At 48.4% G+C, this 22018-nt stretch overlaps 1 protein-coding gene across 2 annotated transcripts; it reads left to right on the forward strand.

Moving 5' to 3' along the window:
- The first annotated feature begins 55 nt into the window (after positions 1-55).
- On the forward strand, positions 56-20247 carry PRPF4 (pre-mRNA splicing tri-snRNP complex factor PRPF4). Of its 2 annotated transcripts, none has more exons than XM_075560349.1 (14): positions 56-188; positions 913-1093; positions 2522-2708; positions 5257-5344; positions 5671-5750; positions 5907-6000; positions 9901-9995; positions 11207-11265; positions 14871-14994; positions 16208-16297; positions 18621-18743; positions 18848-18955; positions 19056-19174; positions 19812-20247. In XM_075560349.1, exons 1-14 carry the CDS (start codon positions 162-164, stop codon positions 20003-20005), a joined length of 1569 nt encoding a protein of 522 aa, XP_075416464.1. In that variant the 5' UTR covers positions 56-161; the 3' UTR covers positions 20006-20247. The 2 variants fall into 2 exon arrangements, with proteins under 2 accessions (XP_075416464.1, XP_075416462.1); XM_075560347.1 differs by having other exon boundaries at positions 63-188; positions 910-1093.
- The last annotated feature ends 1771 nt before the right edge of the window (positions 20248-22018 follow it).

Below are 22018 nucleotides of genomic sequence, written 5' to 3' on the forward strand. Positions count from 1 at the left end.
GACGCGACGACAGGCGCTCGTACTACGAGTCCCATCATGCCCCGCGCCAGCCCGGATGCGGTTCTCGGTCCACTTCCGGTCGGTGACGCAGTTCCGCTTTGCTGGGCGCGCGATAGACGTTCTGGACGCGGAGCCCGGTTTCCGCGGCTCCAGAGCCCAGCATGGCCTCTTCACGACCCTCCTCCACGGTACCGAGCTCGCGCTGGCGGGAAGCGCGCAGTGGTGTCTGCAGGCGGGGGCTGTTAGGAGACGGGCTGAGCTGGTGGAGGGCTGATGCGGGGGGCTGCGGGACGCCTTCGCCAATGGAGCTGCGCTCTCCCATGTTTTAGTTCATGTGCACCTCTCTCACCGCCCCGCTGGACGGCCAGCACCTCCTCCGGCTGATCAGGACACGTAGACCAGAAAGAGAAGTGTCTTGGTCCGTCCATGCCAGACCTCGGACTTCCAAATGAGGCCTCTTAACTCCCATGATGGGTCTCGCGTCTGAGACTCTGTGAAATGCGTAGACCACAAACTCACTATGTTGCCCGTTAGCACCGGGTTGGCGCTTTCATTCAAAAGATTTCAGCCAAACCCTTGGTAGTTCCCCCGTGATGAATAGTCGACATAGGAGCTTCCTAAAAACCCAGGAAGATTGCACTTCCAACCTAAATAAACTTCTTAAAGCAGCGAAAGAGCAATCACCAAGACACATAAATTCACCAGTTTTGTCAACTTTCTGCTTCTTGTCTGCAAAACTTAGTGGTTGAGGGACTGCGACAGCCTGCAAATCGGGGAAACACTAGCGCCCGTCTGGTCTGGCAAGTTCCTTCATTTAGGGAGTGAAGCTCAGGATGAACTTCATTCCTGGAGAAAACTCAGTCAGGTCTAAGCTGAAGCCTAGTAGATTAATCGGGTTATTTTATTTAGCAGGCAACCAAACCTTCTAAGGCACCTGATGACTTAGTTGCTCCCCTTGTGAAGAAACCTCACATCTATTATGGAAGTTTGGAAGAGAAGGAGAGGGAGCGGCTGGCCAAAGGAGAGTCGGGAATTTTGGGAAAAGAAGGACTTAAAGCAGGAATCGAAGCAGGAAATATTAACATAACCTCTGGTAAGGTGCAATCTCAATCGTCCCTTGATTCTCAGGTTTTCTGCAGTGAACACCTCCCTGGACTTAGATTTCACTAGTTTAGCATGAAAAGCTTTCATTTCTTCAATGATAATCATATTCCTGTATACATTGTGTCCCCATCCAGAGTGTCATTCAGGGAGCTTTTGATTGTTTTTTAAACTTTTTAATACAGGTTTTTCTTTTTTGAATTAGCAGGCATTGTGCCAGGAATTAACTCAAGTGTGTATTTGAGCGCAGATGGATTCTTTGTGCCTTCTGGAGAATTAGGATACTTCTGACATCGGTTACCACTACAGTGGCTCATGATGTTTACCTTTTTCAGTTTCCCAGTCATTTTTTTCACCCTTTTTAATATAATCTCCCATTTTTAAAAACTTTCTAATTGTAAATTGAGGGGAGGTTTGAAATCTAGACTTTTGAAATAGAAAACTAATAGCTTCTATATTTTGTAAAGTAAGAAAATGTAGAAATTCTCTCATCTTTATTAATTAGGTGTATATTCACCGAGAAACCATCAGAAGAAAAATCTTGCAATCTGTTTCCTCCCCAAAATTGAGCTGTTGAAACTCTTGAGCAATTTAATACAGCTATAGAAACACAATTTCCCCCCATAAATGAAACCATGGCATATAGATTGCTTTATGTCTACATTTTTCAGTCTGCATACTTCTGAGAGATGCCTTTTTGTAATAACTAGGAGTCGGCAATATTTTTTAAATATTTCCGTGCAAGTAATGTGCACATTGCATCGTTTTTGCAAGTCACACACCTCCTTGTCTTCGTTTTCTGCGTGTTGTATGATGATGTGCACGTGTGCATTGTATGTGCTTTGAGTGACACAGAGGAATATAAAATGAAGACGCACTGCAGAAAGCCTCTTAAACCTTCTGGGTCTTTAAACATAAGGACCTCATGAGTCTGTTGTTATTTTTTTAAATTTTCCATCCAAATGCTCGTAGTTGGTTTGGGTTTTCAGCCCAATTGTGATATTATAAAAAGCCTTTATCGTCACGGGAATCTTATCTTCATGGTAATTGGTTCCAGTTTACTAATTAGATTTGAAGGAGTCCTCATCCTGGGACTGTTTGAGAATGTGGCGTTAGCAACTGTTAAAATAATGTTTCTATTTTATTTCCTGGATACAAGGCTTAGTACCTCATTTGCTAAGGATGTTCTGGACTCTAATCCCTTCTAAGTGATGTTACATTAGATGAGAAGTTGCCAAAATGGCTGGAGCCATTTTCCTGACTTTTAAAGCTGTATTTGAATTTTGCGTGTTTGGCTTAATTGACTAAACTGCGAACAGTGGGCTCTGTCTGTACAATGCATACTGACCAGCCGTTGTAAGAAATGATCCCTTTGTCTGAAGCGCCGGTGGTCAGCCTGTTGTTGCCTGTTGCTTTATAGGAGAAGTATTTGAAATTGAAGAGCACATCAGCGAGAGGCAAGCGGAAGTGTTGGCGGAGTTTGAGAGAAGGAAGCGAGCCCGGCAAATCAACGTTTCCACAGATGACTCAGAGGTCAAGGCTTGCCTCAGAGCCCTGGGGGAACCCATCACGCTATTCGGAGAGGGGCCCGCCGAGAGAAGAGAACGGTGCCTTCCTAAATACTTACTTTTTACCTTTTTATTGTTGTTTTCTGTTTTTTTAATCGTTTTATTAGGGGCTCATACAACTCTCACCACAATTTATCCATACATCAATTGTGTAAAGCACATCTGTACATTCATTGCCCTCATCATTCTCAAAGTATTTGCTCTCTACTTAATTTAAGCCCCTGGCATCAGCTCCTCATTTTTACCCTCCCCACTCCTCCCTCTCTCATGAACCCTTGATAATTTATAAATTATTTTGTCATATCTTACATTGACTGACGTCTCCCTTCACCCACTTTTCTGCTGTCCATCCCCCAGGGAGGAGGTCACATGTAGATCATGGTGATCAGTTCCCTCTTTCCAACCCACTCTCCCTCCACCCTCCCAGTATCACCACTCACACCCCTGGTCCTGAAGGGATCATTCGCCCTGGATTCACTGTGTTTCCAGGTCCTACGGTGGTGATGATAGATTTGTTGGTCAACACAGCTGACAAGTAACAAGACAGCCTCAGATAGTGTTGACCTGCTAAGTTGTTTGTTGTTCAGCCCATAATCTGAGCCTTAGGCCAAGAATCATGCCTACAGTCGTTTTTCTTTATGAGCTCCGAAGAGGGTGGTAACGTCCGCATGGAGCTGGGAGTGGGGGAACATTGTGGGTGAGCTCGGAGAATGTAGGCAGCACATGTATTCCTTGTAAAAGGTTTAAGATAATGCTTACAAATGGTTTGGGAGAAGCATCCTCTCCCGTATCCACACCCATCACCACTGCCCACTCCCCCACATCTCCCCTTCATTTTCTTCAAGGGGTTTTTACATGTTCTCTCCGCAGTTCCGACCCCCTCCTTTACTCTGCAGCCCACTGCAGACTGGGGGGGGGCATGTTAGTGGTTGTTGAGTCGCCCACCACCCTGAAACTGCTGCGTGTCGAGCTCACCGTCCCATCTTTACTAGATACAGCCCGAGTAGAGTTCAGCCACTTCCCCGTTAAAACACTTTTCCTGACTCATCAGACGAATCTTCCTGATTGCCCTCCGTCTCTGGCTTCTCAGCTTTGCAGACTGTGTTGTGATCCATTGCCCTCATTCATCCCGTACTCTCCAGGCAGCCAGATCCCGCACCCCCGTGGCTTCGTTTACTCTGTGTATTCTGATGACCCTCAACAGGTTCTCCAAAGGCACCTCGAACTTGACATATCTAAGTTAAGCACATCTGGCCCCTCCAGGCTAGCCTAGCATCCCTCCCGTTCGAGTAGTTCGCGGCTGGAAGTCCCCTGCTTTCCATTGTGATCGATCTAACCTAGACACCGGCCAGTTGTTTCCCGTGAGGACGCCAGCTCTTCCCGTCTCTCGCTCAGTTCTTTCTTCTCTGGGCCCTTCTTGACTTTTAAAGGGTTTTCTTTCTTTTCATTTTAGCCTAGATGTCACCTCCTCCAAGAAATGTTTCCAAACCCTTCAATCCATCGAGTCAGTGCCCACTTACAGTGACCGTGTAGCACGGGGTAGAACTGCTCCTGTGAGTTTCCAAGACCGCCCCCCTCTACGGGGGTAGAGAGCCCCACCTGTCTCCTGAGGAGAGACTGTTGGTTTTGAACCGCTGGTCTTAGACATCAGAGCCCAAGACATAACCACCATGCCAGCCTTCCAAATCCCTAGCCCCTTTGAGATCAAGGAACCATGGAGGAATAATCTGATGAGTATTTGATTAGCAGTTTGGATTATGGAATACAAAGTTAATAGTCTGAAATGTAAACCCCCACCCGAGTTATACTTTTTTAAAGTCAGCCCCATCATAATTGTCTCCATCAGAAAAACGGGCTTATCTTGGGTGAACCCCCAATCCCACGGCTACCATCTTCATTGAAGTCTAACCAGTATGACTAGAGGTTTCTGCAACCTTTTCCATGCCTCTTAAACCCACTGGCTATCTCTCAGATATAAACTTGCATAGTGTGGCCTGAGGAACCCTTTGCGGCTGGCCACGTTTTCCGCCTTCTCCTCCCAGTACACTGCGTATTCTACCCCATACTCCACTTACCTCCAGGGGTTTACGTTGGTTGGACATTCTGCCTAGACTGCACTTCCTTTCTCATTTCCAGCCCCTTGACCGGACTACTCTGGGGCCCAATGTAGACAGTGCCTCCTCTGGAAGGGTTTCCCTGCAGTGTTCTCTTCTTAAATAATGTGTTGCATATACTGTTCAGTCACCTTGGTTACATTTTTGTTACAAGGTGTCAGCATTTTCATTCTTTTCTGGGTCTAGAAGTCTATTTCCCTGGCCTTCTCATCTTTCCTTTAGAGCAGGGGTGTCAAACTGGCAGCTCACCAGTCGCACGCAGCCCCAGAGGTAATTTTTTGTGGCCCGTAATGCTCTGAAATAAAATGAAAATAGAAAAAAGATGTTATGAAGGAAATAGCACTTAGGGGAGATCAAGGCAATACCATGCACACAATTCCTTTGTTACTGAGAGTAGGGGAAGCTTGCTATTTCCGCACAGACATTTTCACAATCTTATCTGACTGTTTAAATTCTCATCTGTCTTGTTACAGATTAAGGAATATCCTGTCAGTGGTTGGTACTGATGCCTTAAAAAAGACCAAAAAGGATGATGAGAAATCTAAGAAGTCCAAAGAAGAGGTAAACTATGCCTGTGGTTTTTCCACCATAAACATGAAGGAAAGGGGGAAATTGTTCCTTTGGTTGGCTTTGCTGGAGGGTGGAGGGAAATGCCTTTGGAGACTGCTTCAGGATTAGCCACGAGCAGTCTTTTGCCCTGTCTGTGAAGACAGGGAGGCAAAGGAGTTTTCCACTCAAGAACGAGCCATGGCACTCTCGCCATGAGCTTTAAGCAGACAGCGAGGCCTGCGATGGCACTCATCCCTTCTTCCTGGGCAGTTACCATAGAGAAGTGACACCTGGGGGGATGTTTCCATCCTTCATTCTGTTCCCCGTTTGCTTTTCAGTATCAGCAGACCTGGTACCACGAAGGCCCAAATAGCCTAAAGGTCGCTAGGCTCTGGATTGCCAATTACTCACTGCCCAGGTAAAGGGAGCCTGGAGTAAAAGGCTCCGAGTGTATGTTTCCTCTCGGGCCAACGATCTGTTTTGGAATCCGTGAACGAGGGGAGTGGGGGGGGGGAGTTAGGGCAGTGGACACTTGTTGACACCCCACCTCGTGCTCATGTTGGTTGTGTCACAGGGCAATGAAACGCCTGGAAGAGGCTCGTCTCCATAAAGAAATCCCGGAGACAACCAGGACGTCTCAGATGCAAGAGCTGCACAAGTCTCTCCGGGTAAGACAGTTAGCCAGTGCACCTGCAGAGCCTTAGTGTCGGTCCCATCTTCTGCGCTGGCCCACCTTGAGAAAGGTGATGGGACACAAAGCCGCTCCCTTGCAGTGGTGTCAAGTGCTGCTCGGGCTGCCTCCGTGTGGTTCACGGGCTCTCCCCGCTCGCCCAACTCAGGTACTGCTGCTTGGGAAAAGCCACCGGTCACAGCGGCAGGAACGGGCATTTTGCTCAGCAGAAGCCTGCGGCTCTTTTCCCGTTAACTGTGCCTTAGCTCTCAGCTAAGGGGGTGGGGGGTGGTGGTGCTGGTGGTGGGTGGGTGGTTGTGTGTGTGTGTGTGTGTGTGTGTGTCTGTCTGTCAGGAACGGCATGCAGAGTTCCAGCTCCACTCCTGTGTGAGAGGGTCAGTATAAGGGTCTGCTAGCAAAAGCGTTGAAGTAAAAAGTACCAAGAGTGGCTTAAAACTAGAAAGTTAGCCTTTACACAACACTCTATATCTAGGTTCTGTAATTCATTGTAACGACCATACTACTCAAAGGCAATGCTCAGGATTATAGGTTTTGCTGTGGGCGTTAACAGGTTACAATTCAGGTGGACATGCTCAGGACAGAGTTATTTGTCAGGACATGTTGCAGGACAGTGCTGCTGCTAGTAATGCTGGGGCGGTGGGGATGGTCTGGGAGCTACTCCGGTGTAAGCATAAACCCAGGGCACTCAGCTCCAGCTCCTTGGGCTAGCAAACAGCTCCCCCAATTCAGTGTCCAGAGGCCCTTCACTCCACAAGCCAGCCTCCTGCTCCCAAGCTTTACTTGCCGTGTGTGCTGGGAAGTCCACTGCTCTGCCCCCGGCTCTGGCTCCGGTTCTGCTGCTGCTCTGGTGGTATAGCTGTCTTCTAGCTCAAAGAGGCTTTGCTGCGCAGGGATCTCAGGTGTAGAAAGACCCGCTCCACTCCTGGTCATTGCTGGTAGTGACATCTCCCCGCTTGCTTCTCAGAGGCAAACACAGTGGATCATCCTATTAACAGTTCCTCTCAGGTGAATCTTTTTTTTTTAACAATTTATTAGGGGCTCATACAATTCTTATCACAGTTCATACATATACATACATCAATTGTATAAAGCACATCTGTACAGTCTTTGCCCTAATCATTTTTTTCTTTTCTTTTACATTTTATTAGGGACTCATACAACTGTTACCACAATCCATACATATACATACATCAATTGTATAAAGCACATCCATACATTCCCTGCCCCAATCATTCTCAAGGCATTTGCTCTCCACTTAAGCCCCTTGCATCAGGTCCTCTTTTTTATTTCCCCCTCCCTCCCCATTCCCCCCTCCCTCATATGCCCTTGGTAATTTATACATCGTTATTTTGTCATATCTTGCCCTATCCGAGTCTCCCTTCCCCCCTTCTCTGCTGTCCCTCTCCCAGGGAAGAGGTCACATGTGGATCCTTGTAATCAGTTCCCCCTTTCCAACCCACTCACCCTCCACTCTCCCAGCATTGTCCCTCCCACCCTTGGTCCTGAAGGTATCATCCACCCTGGATTCCCTGTACCTCCAACCCTCCTATGTACCAGTGTACAGCCTCTGTCATATCCAGCCCTGCAAGGTAGAATTCGGATCATAGTAGTTGGGGGGAGGAAGCATCCAGGATCTGGGGGAAAGCTGTGTTCTTCATCGATACTACCTCACACCCTAATTAACCCATCTCCTCTCCTAAACCCCTCTATGAGGGGATCTCCATTGGTCGACACTTGGGCCTTGGGTCTCCACTCTGCACTTCCCCCTTCATTTAATATGATATATATATATACATATACATATATACATATACACATACATACACACACTTATATCTTTTTTTTTTTTGCATGATGCCTTATACCTGGTCCCTTGGGCACCTCGTGATCGCACTGGCCGGTGTGCTTCTTCCATGTGGGCTTATTTGCTTCTGAGCTATCAGACACTATCAGCTTTCTTCTGAGCTATCAGACACTATCAGCTTTCTTCTGAGCTATCAGACACTATCAGCTTTCTTCACCACATTTGCTTATGCACCCATTTGTCTTCAGCGATCCTATCATGGAGGTGTGCAGTCAATGATACGATTTTTTGTTCTTTGGTGCCTGGTAACTGATTCCTTTGGGACCACTCGATCACACAGGCTGGTGTGTTCTTCCATGTGGACTTTGTTGCTTCTGAGCTAGATGGCCGCTTGTTTATCTTCAAGCCTTTAAGACCCCAGTCACTATCTCTTTTGATAGCCGGGCACCATCAGCTTTCTTCACCACATTTACTTGTTCACCCACTTTGGCTCCAGCCGTTGTGTCGGGAGAGTGAGCATCATAGAGTTCCAATTTAATAAAAGAAGGTATTCATGCATTGAGGGAGTGTTTGAGTGGAGGCCCAAGGTCCTTCCGCCACCTTAATGTTTGACCTATAAATATAGACACATAGATCTATTTCCCCATCCTCCTATATATATTTGCATGTACATGTATTTATCTAGACCTCCAAGAATGCCCTTTGACTCCTAGCTCTTTCCTCCATCTCCCTTGACTTTCCTCCTGCCCTACTACCATGCTTCGTCGCCACCTGGGCTAGAGTATACCTCTTCTCTAAGCAACCTTACCCTTGATCGTTTCCCACCAGGCCTGCCACTCCCCCCTCTCTACCATTTGGGGTCCCATGTTTTTCCCTTGTCCCTGGGTTTGTTAACACCACTTCCTTACCCCCTCTGTCCCCCCAGAACTGTCGGTCCCGTTGTTTTTCCTCCAGATAGTTCATCCAGCCTGTCCTATTCAGACAGACCTGTGGAGACACTAACATGCACGAAAACAAGACAGAGGAAAACAAAGCAACAGTATACAACCAGGCAACAAAACAACAAAAACAAACCACTGACAAAGAACAGAACAAAACAGTTCACAAGAGAAAAGCTTGTAGTTAGTTCAGGGATCGTTTGCTGGCCCTTAGGAGCGTTTTCCAGTCCAGTCTGTTGGGGCACCACGCCCTGGCCCCAAAGTCCACTTTCAGCATTCCCTGGGGACCTTGCCGCTCCATTCCCTTGGTGTTCCACTGCACTCCCCCAGTGATTTGCCTCGGTGTGGTGGGATCAGGTCATGCAATTCCCACACTGTGTCTCCGGTGCTGTCCCCTGTATCGACCTTAGTCACTGATTGGCATCATTTCTCATAGTGTGGCCAGCCATGTTGTTCTCTCTGTGGACTGGCTGCTCTACTCAGGAACATCATCATCACGGCCTGGTGGGCCAGGCTGTGCTCCACTCTCTCCTCTTGCCCCTTCATCTTCTCCCGTATGCTCTGATCAGATATGTTCATCTCCCGGAGCTGCCGAGTCAATGTCGTCATTTTGGAACAAATTCTTTTCGGGGGAGGGGCAGGAATCCACTTAATTTATGGTGCTGGGGCCAGCCTCCCAGACCTCTCCACTGGTTCCCTACTCCACGCCGGGATATTGCATTCACACCTTGCGACACTGGGTTGAAGTCTGGTCCCACTTTCCCTGTGGAGATATAAACAATACCCTCCCCTTGGGTGGATTAATGCCCCATGCCCCCACTACCCTTTTCTTCCTTGTATTCATCCTTTTGTTTTCCTTTCCCCCCCTCCTCCACCATTGTCCACCATGTACATCCCTGGTTTTGGTCTGGTCTCTGCCATACTACACAGTCTTCACCCCTTCAGGTGAATCTTATCAGCGCCTTCCCCACCTCCTTATCCGTACCCATCCCGGAAAAGGTCGCTTGGGTGCCCTCCAGAGACTTTGGCTAGCAGGGACACATCAGATAACTCACTACCCCTACATTGGTAGGAAAGCCAAAGAACTCTTGTATTAGCCCATTCGTAGTGATTGCTATTTTGTTTTCTTTTTCAGTCTTTGAACAACTTCTGCAGTCAGATTGGTGACGATCGGCCTATCTCCTTCTGCCACTTTAGTCCCAGTTCTAAAATGCTGGCCACCGCGTGCTGGTAGGTTCCATTGTGCAGTGACTTTTTTCTTCCTGGTTGGGGAGAGATTTTCTTTGAGGTTACCTTTAGTCTTAGAAGGAGCTCTGGTCGGGTAGTAGTTACCCATTGGGCTTCTAACCCAAGGTCTGCCGTTCAAAACTACGAACCGCTCTGCAGGAGAAAGATAGGGCTGTCTACTCCTGTAAAGAGTTCCAGTCGGAAACACACAGGGGCAGTTCTACCCTTACCTCTAGGGTCGCAGTGAGTCAGCAGTGACTCGATGGCAGTGAGTTTGCTTTGGAGTTTAGTCTTGGATGTGGATGTCCACTTCCTCTTCTTGTGCTGCTTAGGATTGCCCCAGACTTGATTGAGAAGAGAGCTAGAGCTGTGCCCAGTCTGTTTTAGAAGGTACTCCTTGCTGTTCACGAAGATCCCAAAGACATATGATTTGTTGACAGTATTTGGAGCAGGCCCGATAGTGAGTGTATAGACCAACTACTAGCCTCCCCTGAGCATAGGGTTCCTTTTCAGTTACGTTACCCTGGCAAGAGACTTCTGCCAAATTCAGTGTCCGCATTTATAAAGCGTGTTGCCTTACTAGTGCTTGGTCTGTAGTAAAAGACTCAGCAGATATTAATTACTGTCTACATCATTTTCTGCTTACCATACGAATGCACAAGCCTCTGAGAATGCAGGTGGTCACTGTGGGGGGCCATGTCCTGAGAGAGGAAAGCAAACGCGGTATGTGCAGGAGCTGCTCCCGGAGCAGGGGCAGGCTGTGCCCAGGAGAGGGCGCTGGCTTGCCAAGATTGTGTTGCCTGCAGAGGAAACTAGAATTGCGAATTGCCTGCCTTGGCTAGCTCCTGTCTTGTAAAAGGATCTTTGAGGTAATCAAAACAAAACAAATTTGTTGGAAAATTTTCCAAATAAAAAGTTTAAGTACTATGCAAATAACAGAGTTATTTTTGTTGAAGGCACTGTTGTTATCGCTACTACGATCATTGTTGTTATGTGGTTTAATTCCTCCTCCCTCCCCATGCAAATTGGTCTGAAAGTTAGGGAAACCTGTGCAGTCCGCCCGACGGCTGATGAGAAGGTTCCAGTCTGATTTTTTGTCGGCCACTGTAAAGCTTATTGGGGGTGATAAGAGAGTGTCCTTTAGTAATGCTACCAAGGTCCCCTTTCCTTCCCGGAGCAACGCTGGCTGAGATGCTTTCCTTTGTATTTGATAGGAGCGGGCTCTGCAGGCTCTGGTCTGTTCCCGATTGCAACCTCCTTCATACTCTTCGAGGTAAGTTCACACCACGCTTAAACGCTGAATCTTTCCCAAGGGAACTCGGTCGAGCAGTAGAACTCTGCCTGAGATGGTGCTCAAAACAAGCACACACAGTTTTCCAGGTGCTCCGGCCCGAACATGTGGGCCCAGCGCACACAAAATACAGTCTTGGTTTGGTTTTTTTCTGACCACAAGGATGGAATGTAATGATTTCTTACACGTAGAATTTTTCTCCTGTGCCCAGCAAGCTCTGGCATTTTACAGTCTAAACAAAAACCACAAATGTTTTTTGGTTGGTTTTCTGGTTTTTTAAGTGTGAGTTGGGTGAACGGTTACAGAGCACATTGGTTTTCCACTCAACAGCCCACATGCATTTGTTCCGTGGCTTCCACTGCAATCCCCACGACATCATAGCACTGTCCCCACCTCCTGCCTGCGTCTCCCAGGTCCCGCGGTGCTTTCCCTTCCTGCCTGCTGAGCTTGACCTCTGGGCAAAGGCGGCTCTTCTCCCCTAGTATGGTGGTCTGCTCTCAGGAGTACATACCTCCCTGGTGTTGGTTTTCACCTTGTAGGTCCATCGCTTGGCTGAAAGTTGAACCAAGGACGTGGGGTCAGTTCTAGGCTTGTAGGGTGCCGAGGGGCCTCGTTCACAGGGGCTTCAGCAGTTTACGTTTTATCAGTAGACCTGGTCACTGTCATGCTCTGGGGTCTTGTTCCGCATTTTTCTCCCACTCTGTGCCTGACTCCTGTGTTATCCTTCCGAGCAGTCAGCAGTGGTGTCGGGGCACCATCCAGTTCTTCCAGTCTCAGGGTCCGGTAGGCTGGTGTTCCCTTGGTGCGCGATTCCTTTGGACTATTGTTTCCTGTGTCTTTGATTTTCTACACTCTGCTCTGCTCCAGACATCGGGGAGGACCGATGGTAGCTCCTTAGATGGCTGCTCACAGACTTTTAAGACCTCAGTTGCCACTCTCCAGAGTAGGATATAGGACATTCTCTAGTGTCCCCCGAGACTATGGTCCTGAGCCCCTTGGCCCTGAGATTCAGGTCAGTCCTGGTGTTTGGTTAAGATGTTTTCATACCATTGTCCTCTTGTGTGTTCTCCTAGCTTCATGCTTAGATACTCTAGGGGCTTCCAAAAGTTAATGGAATCATTCCACTTATCTTTCGATTCCATTTTTCCATGAACTTTTAAATCCCCCTCAAGTACATATGTAGAAACCTGCCTCTGTGGGGTGCAAGTCCTCAGTTTGCCATCAGTGTATCCACTCATGAGTTTCTGTTGCTACTCTTGACGGGTTGTGTGTGTGACAGTAATTAGCGTGGACTCAGAGTCAGCGTCTCACTGCCTTCGAGGGTCGAGGCTGGCTCCAGCCGCAGCGTGCACTGCTTCTCCCCTTGCCCGAGTTAAAACGGGGCTGCTCTCAAGCGCTCCTCAAGTCGGTCACGCATGTCTTGACTTTTTAAAGTGGTGATCTCACACAGTTTTTGTCTTTTTTTTTCACAGTGCACATATTTTGAAGTGAAAAAAAAATGGGAACAAATACAATATTTAAAATGAAAAAAAAACAAGCAAAAAAATATTTAAAATGAAGAACAAGTAAAGTTAAATCAACAAACTTACCAGTATTTCAATGGGAACTATGGGCCTGCTTTTTGCTAAAGAGATGGTCAATGTCCGGTTCCATGTTTGTCACTGCTAGTCCTAATAAGTGATGCGAGTGTGCATCAGTCAGTCTAGATCTGGTTGGAGAGTTCAGATGTTTCACTCTGGAAAAAGTCTGTTCACAGACATCAGTGCTGCCAACGCTGGTGCCATTTTGAGTGCACGGTTCCCGACATTAGGATCGGTCTCCGAGGGAGAGCTGCGTAGAGATCAGGAAGGCTGCTTGACTTAATGCGTGTTTAAGAGAGGCGCGATTCTGCAGTTCAGCCAGTTCCATTTGGTAAACAGTATCGACATTTTCAATGTCAATAGAAAATGGGTTACGGCAAAGCTGCATGTCCTGTTCATGAAGATGAAGCTCTTTAAGTCTAAATTGGAACTCCTTTTGCAACTTTTCCAGTGAATTCGCATGTTTTGTTTGGGATTGCAACCAATGGTTTTTCTGCTAAGAGTTTTGAGTTGTGGGGAGATGGCAGAAATTTTCCTTCTTCATTTGTTTGATGATCACTAATTTTACTTCAAAAGCTTTCACAGGTGATTTCATAGCACAGGTGAGCTTCCCCTTTCCTTGAAGAGGCACAACGAACCTGTTGAGTAGCTTAGCTTTGTTACATCTGTCAGCAAGGCAATGCCTCAATCACTGAGCTCTGGTACTTCTTTGTTTTTTGAAAGCAGAAAAGCTGTAATCGTGGTCCTCAAGCAGCAGCAGGCTCTGCACAGGCAAACTCATGACTCATCCAATCAGAACACACTGGACACTGAAAGGAGGGGAGTCGGAGAGGGCAGCTCACATTTCACACATGTGCACTGTGGGCCCGGGACTAGTCAGACTCAGCGTGTCTTCCCCGCCGTAACACATGGATATATGATCGACTTTTAGAGTGTCTATTCGCTGATACAGTGTACTCTTGGGCAATGTTTCTGGAGATGGTACACCAGCCTTTACGGAATCTTTGAGCTGATGAGGTGCAAGGAGTCTCCGGGAGAAGGCACTGTTGGGAGCGCTGGCTACACGGTGCTCAGGTTGCCGGCGCTTCTCTCCAGTATGTTTTTGTGATGAACTTGTTCCACACAGCGCAGACCCCTCTGGTTCGCCCGAGTTAGTGGTGTCTTCTAACTTCATCCTTTTTCTTTACTGCTGAGTCTCCCCTTGTGCATGAGCACCTTTGTTCCATTGGGTTTTGCTTTTCCTAGGCTTGTAGGGTGCTTATTCATAGACCTGAAGACTCACTGTGGTAAGATGTCAGCACCACATAAACAGTGTATATACTCAACGGATCTCCACCAGACTCCCAGCAGCCCTCCTTGCTGAAAGGAAAAGGCCAGTCCTCAGATGTAGATGGAGCTGCAAGGAGTCCTGATTAGCCAAAGAAAGCGACCTTGGGAAGGAAAGGTCTCTTCTGTAGCTCCACCGGGCCTGCTACAGAGAAGATGGGGCACGAGGGCGGCCTCGTGTTATGGAGGAGGGGTGCAACTCTCTCCAGTAGGCAAATGATAGAGACCAGTGCGTGGTAATGGCAGCCGAGGAGAGGAAAGGAAGCCAGTCTTCCTGCTTAGAGGACCCCGAGCTTCTCCGAGGCATGATGAACATACTGACACTGTACGAGTGTTCTGTTCCATATGTGTTCCACATACGTGATTTAAATAGGTCACGGTTTCAGAGTGGAATAGTCTCTTTCACTGTATTTGCACGTTTTCTGCTCTCTGCTACGTACTTGTGTCCTTCATCAGACTTTGTATTTGCACTCAGGTTACCAGGGGTGTGATGTTTGAGCCCTTGGTTGTTAACTAAGAGATTGGCAGTTCAAACCCATGAAGCGGGTCCGTGGAGGAAAGACCTGCCACTTTGTTCCCATAAAGAGCACAGCTAATCTGTCACATGGGATCTCTCCAAGTCACAAATCAAAAGCCCAGCCGCACTCAAGAACGAGTAACTCATGTCTGACATTCTTCCAGGCCACAACACAAACGTCGGAGCAATTGTGTTCCACCCCAAGGCCACAGTCTCCTTGGACCAGAAGGATGTCAACCTGGCCTCATGTGCTGCTGACGGTTCTGTGAAGCTGTGGAGCCTGGACAGGTACTTAGACCACTCCACTGTCCATATGTGGTCATTAAAGCAGACCGCCGTCCTGATTGGCCCTTAGGGAATGAAAACCTGGCATTTGACCCAAGAAATGCTTCACGTGTCAAGGCGGAATGGAAGATTTCTCTAGTCCTTTTTCCACCAGAGAAAGGGTGCCAGATTTTTACATGTTGAATTTGGACCTTGACACGATGCTACTGTGTCCAGCTGGTCAGTCAGGGAAGACAGCCCGTGCTGCCGGTTGTCTGCCTGCTTCTTGCAGACAGCGCCAGGGGAGAGGACAGTGAGGCTCCTCCTGGCAGCCTCAACCCTGACCTGCAGTGTCTTTTCCAGCTTCTACCAAAGATTTCTCTTGTTGTTATGTGCTTTGTATGATCAATGTATTGTTTGCCCCCAAATTTTGGGACTTGTTGAACAACAGACATCCCAGATTCAATTGTTTGGTTTTCTTTCTTTGGGAAAATTCAAGGACTTTTATGACAGGATTTTTCTTATTATTATTTTTTTAAGCTCATTAGTATTTGTATTCCTTGCCAGACAGGATCTTACCTGTGAGTAGTGCAGGTTTTAATTGGCTTTGGTAATACTCAGCAGGATTTACTCCCCTCGGGCTCTGATTAGTTCGACGTAGGCGCATTGACAGCGTCCCCTTTTTAATTGCCCTCCGTAGGGTTCGTGTTTATTTCCTTTGGCGGGTGGCTCGCAGAATTTAATGGCCACGGAAAGAGACTGGGCTTCTATTTAAGAGTTTCTTTTTCCATCCGGGCCCTTGAACAGGCGAAAGTTTGGGAAGGAGTTACCTGTCTTATGTACACCAAAATGGTTTCATTTTCCCGTCACCATGTCTCTGCCAGAGTATGTTTTCTTTCTAGAATCCAAGCACCACTGTACTTTGGTGCGGACTATGTTGCTTATTATATTAAAAAGTGTCCTTAATCTGCCATGGTCCTAAATAGCATCGTATTACGGGTTTTTATTGTAACACAGCCTACAATGGGCATTCTTGCCCTTTGGGCATATGAAATAGTCCTAATTTCTTAAAAACCTTGGGGAGTGACAGAATTTTTGTTAACCCTGTTTTAACAACCCAGAGGTTTTGTTACAATTTCGCCTTTGGTGTGGTACAGAACGTTGTGCCTCTGCACCGCAGTGAGTCGGTGATACGTGGCTGTCGGGTATTTATGGGCTGTGCTTGCTTCCTTTCCAGTGATGAACCGGTGGCAGATATCGAGGGTCATACGGTGCGAGTGGCCCGCGTGACGTGGCACCCTTCAGGACGCTTCCTGGGCACCACTTGGTGAGCCGTCTTGCTGTCACAGGGTCACAGCCGTGCAGCGGCACCCTGTTAGCGCATTCTGATTATCCCTGCGCATCCCGGGGAGATGCCGTGTTAGAGCAGAGATCTTCAACTGCAGTGAATTAGAACCGGAAAAGGGAGCCTGATGCTCGGAGGCAGTGGTCCTCCACCTTCCTCAGGCTGGGACCCATTCATACAGGGCCTCCGCTAGTGGTGACCCCTACCCTACCAGTGTTGTCGTGGCTACTTCATCACTGTCATTTTGCTACTGTGATGAATCGTCATGTGAGGACCTCCGCTTTAAGGGTTAAGTGTCTGCTTTGAAATTGCCGTGGAATTTCAAAGTTTCTGCTTGCCTAGAAACTGGTTTTCATTCTTTTTTCTCTTTCTTGAGCAATACTAAAGGGCCGCTTGGGTCTGGGTGCACATCTCTTGCTTACAAATCATTCTCTTTTTGCTTCTCTGCGATCTGCATGGTCGGCAGTTCAAAACCAGCAGAAGCTCCAAGGGAGAAGACCGGGCTTTCTACTCCTGTAAACAGTTGCAATCTCGAAACCCACAGGGAGCTCGCTATGAGTCAGCATTGACTTGATGGCAGTGAGTTCTTTGTTGTTTAAGTTCAGTGAGACCAGAGTCTGTTAGAACAGAAACCTGCTGTCATGGAATTGAAGCCAACACACAGTGGCCCGAGAGTGTCCGCCAGACTAAACCTCTCTAGAAGCAGACAGCCTGGTCTTTCTGCCCACAACGTGGCTGATAGCTGAGTGTCCAGCGGTGGCTAGCAGACCAACTCTATGCCACGGCCCCAACAGGGCTCCTGAGAGTCGGTTACGTTGTTTTTTTTTTTTTAACTGAGGTGTAATTTACATACTTGGATTGGCTGTAGCTGAAGAGTACAATGTAGTGGGTTTGACATTGTGCACGCTTCCATGATCCCCCTCACACACACCCAGGTCATACAGAGAATGTTCTATCAACCTAGAGAAGTTTGCTTGTGTTGTTTCCCAGTCAGTTCCTGCTTTGAAAACAACCCCTGCTCCGATTTCCATCACCAAGAGCTGTTTCCACCCGTGCACACAGTGTGAACACGCTCGTGCCTGGCTTCTTCTCTTAGCACAGTGCATTGTCCGTGTCTCAGCAGGCCTCCACCATGTGCTGCAGTGTACTTTGTTGGTCCACACATGAACTGTTGCCAGTTTTTGAGGCGTAAGAAAAGCTTATATGAGACTTGCGTGCCCAAGTATTTTCCCTTTTCTTGAATAAATACCTTGGAGTGTTTATTAGTATTATTAACCTAGCAATTGCTCTATTGCAGGGTAGATGTATGTTTAAATATTTTTTTTAATTTCCAAATGATTTTCTAAAGTAGTTGGGCCATTTTGCTTTGCCCGGGTTCTGGCTGTTCCACCTCCTTGCCATAATGTGGTGTCAGTTGCCATCACTGTGGCAATCTGGTGAAGGTAGGTTTTCATTTGTGTTCGCCTGGCGGCTAACGAGAAGGGAGTCGTACGGTGCCAGCTCTCTGGCTGCCAGCGGAGAGTGGGAACCACCAAGAGGTGCTTAGAAGAAAGGCCGAGTGCATTCCTCCTGAAAGTGCACCCACTGAGACCCTGCGGGCACAGCTGGGGGGGGGGGGCACAGGGCCCCGTCGGGGTGACAGGGTTGGGGGAGTAAGGCTGTTGAGTGCTGGCCGTGTTCTTGCTGACACTTCTCTTCAGTGTCCAGGTGTTGTGCTGCCTTTTCTGCTGCCAGGGCTTCCTGGCTTGTTGATACTGTTAGACTTTCCTTTCCCCATTGGAATTACTTCGGGGACCTTGTGAAAATTGTTTAACCACCCACGTGCTGGGCTCCTGCTGTACTCTGCTTATAGGTAGATCAGTAGTTGGTTTTTGTGTGTCCCACATCTATTAGAGACACATAAAATGTGTCAAGGAGCCCTGGTCTCGGAGTCACGAGTTTGGTCGCTAACCAGAAAGCCGGTGGTTCAAACCCCTGCTTTGTGGGAGAAGGACATGCATGGCAGCTGCTATACGGGATGAGTTCAGGGAGTGAAGGCGTAGCATGGACTGAGGCAGAAAGGAGGTGGCAGAGCTGCGGGCCAGTGTTGATGCAATCCGTCCTTGAAGTCACCACTGGGCCTTACGGGAATCGCTTCTGGTTTCCTGGCGACAGCACATGTTTAGTTGTTGACGCACGAGGAACTTCTCGATATGGCTGTAGGAGTGGTTTCAGAGGTGTAATTTGAGCTACAACTATTTACAGAGTCTTGTACACTGTAGGAAGCTACGTGCCTGCTGGTTGATGGTTCATTTGCTCTTTGTAGCTATGACCGCTCCTGGCGTTTGTGGGATTTGGAGGCCCAAGAGGAGATCCTGCATCAGGAGGGCCACAGCATGGGTGTCTATGACATCGCCTTCCATCAAGATGGCTCTTTGGCTGCCACTGGGTAAGGCCTCTTCCGCATAGCCAGGGCGGTCAGTACCACCTGTGACGTAGACCGCTTCCGTGGGCAGATGATTCCTAGTGTCTGTGTATAAATTACTGTTTTAGGGGACTGGATGCCTTTGGTCGAGTTTGGGACCTGCGTACGGGACGATGCATCATGTTCCTGGAAGGCCACCTGAAGGAAATCTATGGGATCACCTTCTCCCCCAATGGGTAAGAGGAGCTCCCTGGATGCGGGGGGGGGGGGGCAGGGGGCAGGTGTCCTGGTCAAAGAGAGTCTTTGTCTTGTGTTGATCCTCCCTCTGGTCCACAGCTACCACATTGCAACCGGTAGTGGTGACAACACCTGCAAAGTGTGGGACCTTCGACAGCGGCGCTGTGTCTACACCATCCCTGCCCATCAGAACTTGGTGACTGGAGTCAAGTTTGAGCGTAAGCTTCCCTCCTGTTTGAAGCCTAATCATGAGACACCTGAGTAGAAACAGGTTGAGATTGTCCGACCCTAGAATGCAGGTCCAGCTTTAGACTAACCAGGACATGGCACGCATGGGAGAGATTTAGACTCTGTTAAAGAAGCACATGACAATGGCCACCTCAATGCCGTGTGGACTTCCGTAAGTGTGTAGCTTGGTTCTCATCTCCGTGGGAAAATTTAATATTCTGACCAGATTGTCTGTCTCTCGGGAGAAGAGCCAAAAGCCCTTCCAAATCTTTCTCCCCTGAAGTCTGCCTTTTGGTGTTTTCCTTCCTTGCGCTGGAATCCCGCCAGGACCATAGAACCAGTGCTGGGTTTCTGAACGTGGAAAGGACACCGACTGCTCACATCCCAACTGGCCTACTGTGGTCGAACCTCTGACTGTTGACACATGAACAACACAGATCGCATAGCAGCGCCCATGGCGATAGAGTGCGTTGGCTGTGAAGGGTCAGGGTATAGGTCAGGCTGGTTTGTGAGTCATCACTCCCCACGTTCATGTATGCCCATGTTTGCGTGAAAACCTTTGCGCGCCTGTTCTCACTCTTGGCTGAATCCTCGAGCCCCACACGTGGCTTTCCTTCTCTCCTGTAGCTACCCACGGGAGCTTCTTGCTCACTGGCGCCTACGATAACACGGCCAAGATTTGGACCCATCCAGGCTGGTCCCCCCTGAAGACGCTGGCTGGCCATGAGGGCAAAGTGATGGGCCTTGATATCTCTTCCGATGGACAGCTCATAGCCACCTGCTCCTACGACAGGACCTTCAAGCTCTGGATGGCTGAGTAGCCGAGGCTGTGGACACAGGACTCTTGAACCTCAAGCTCGACATTAAGGGCTGTTTTCTTCAAAAGAAAGGGACTGGTGTGTTCTGTCCTATCATGTGGGTTTGGTTTGGTTTCGAACCACCTACCATGTGTATAGGCCTTCAGTGGAATGGTAATGTCAGCCCTTGACCCCCCCCTTCATGGTTGAAATTTTAATTTTCATCTTCAGGCCTGTCATGAATTTTATAAACCTCGTTTTTATAATCCTTCATTTGCCCTGTTGCCTCCCACACAATACTCAGGACTGTGCCTGAATTCCTCCATTTTTAATTCCTGAAACGTCAGGACTGCTTGGCACCTGGCTAGCAAGGGGCTACCCTGTCTCCTGGAACCCCTCCAGGAAGAAGGCACACCGCACGCTCGTGAAGCAGTGCCTGCCTGCACACAGTCAGCCTCTCTTCCACCGAGAGAAGCGGGCTCTGCAGGAAAGGAGACTTCTCTCCTATGGCGTTCACTGGGGATGCCGGTATGTCCGGAAGCTCCACCCTGAACGTCTGCCTTGTCAGACCAGGTCTCACTTTGCTGTGTGATTGGTGTTACCCCACAGGCCATGGTGTCAGGATTCACAGAAATCCATAGAAAGCAGATACATGGTGTTTCTTGTGTGACCTTTTTCTGTTTGGTAATTAAAAGGTAGTGTCCTTCATGCTGAGCGAGAAGAAAACCCTAGTGAGTAATCCTGAACACACTTCTCCCCATTTATTTTGCCCTTACCACGAAGTTAAATTCTGTTACGAAAAGTGCCCTGCAAAGAGTCCTTCTTTAGTTAAATCTTCAAATCCTAGCCATGGAACCACAGATGTCCCCATCCTTTGGTTTGGAGTCTAACAAATCTGAAAATTTCCTTTCTGTAATTTCTGTAGATTTACTGAGTGCTCTGGTAAGAAAAACGAACTCGTTGCCCTAGCTCGATTCCGACTCAGAGTGACCCTGTAAGACAGGGTGGAGCGGCCCCTGTGGGATTCTGAGACTAACTCTACAGGAGTCGAAAGCCTTGTCCTTGCAGAGAAGCCGGTGGCTTCAAACTGCTGACCCTGTAGTTGGCTGCCCAACAGGGCACCTCTGTCCCCAACTAGGCCACCAGGGCGCCTCTGCTACCTGCGTACTGATTTTACAATAACAATACTCACCTGTGTCCATGTGCTAGTGTTAAAATAACACACATTACTGTGTTTGGACACAGCGTGCTAACCCAAGGTGGCCAGAATTTCCCAGGGTTAAGCAATTAGCTTCCTTTGACTTGCCGCTTCCCGGGTCTTTGTGGGAGAGACTTAGAGGCTGCACTTGGGTAGGAAGCAGGGCACCTACACCTTGGGCCGAGTCAGCATCTTGTGGAAGGTCATCGCTGCAAAAAGACACCATGATGATGACGCAGTTGACCAGGACACTCAGTGTTTCATGGCAGTGGGGTGGTCAGCAGACGACTGAGGATCCTGGGTTAGTAACTTGCTTACAATACCCAGCTAGTAAGAAGAGCCAGGATTTGAAGTCTTCTGCCCGAGAGTGTGTGACTCTAATGAAAAGATTTAATAGGACTACCTGAGTGTGCAAGCATCCTGGGGGTGCAAACGTTTGGCTGGGAGCCAACCGACCAGTCGGTGGTTTGAGCCCATCATTTGTTCCACGGAGGAAGATGGGGTGGGTAGTGGACGCCAGTACCAATGACAGCCTTAGAAACCAATGGGACAGTTCTCTGCCGTCCAGGGTCTCTGGGTCTGAGTCAGCTCAGCAGTGGCTGTTTAGCTCTGTGTTTATTGGCAACTGGCCAGACAAGATCAGTGCAACCCGTATTCCCTGCTTTCCATAGGAAAGGTGCTCTTTTGACCAGTCACTCCCTCTCCGAGTCCATGCTAAAGGGTGTTGATTGTACTTCCACCCGAGGAACTTCTGCAGGGCCTGGAGTGATTCTGAACAGGATGGCCATTTGCAGTTGGGGACAGATGACAGTAAGGTGTGTGGAACTGTCTTAGTGCTG

The sequence above is a fragment of the Tenrec ecaudatus genome, chromosome 10, assembly GCF_050624435.1.
Source record: "Tenrec ecaudatus isolate mTenEca1 chromosome 10, mTenEca1.hap1, whole genome shotgun sequence".
In the NCBI taxonomy this organism is placed as follows: Eukaryota; Metazoa; Chordata; class Mammalia; order Afrosoricida; family Tenrecidae; genus Tenrec; species Tenrec ecaudatus.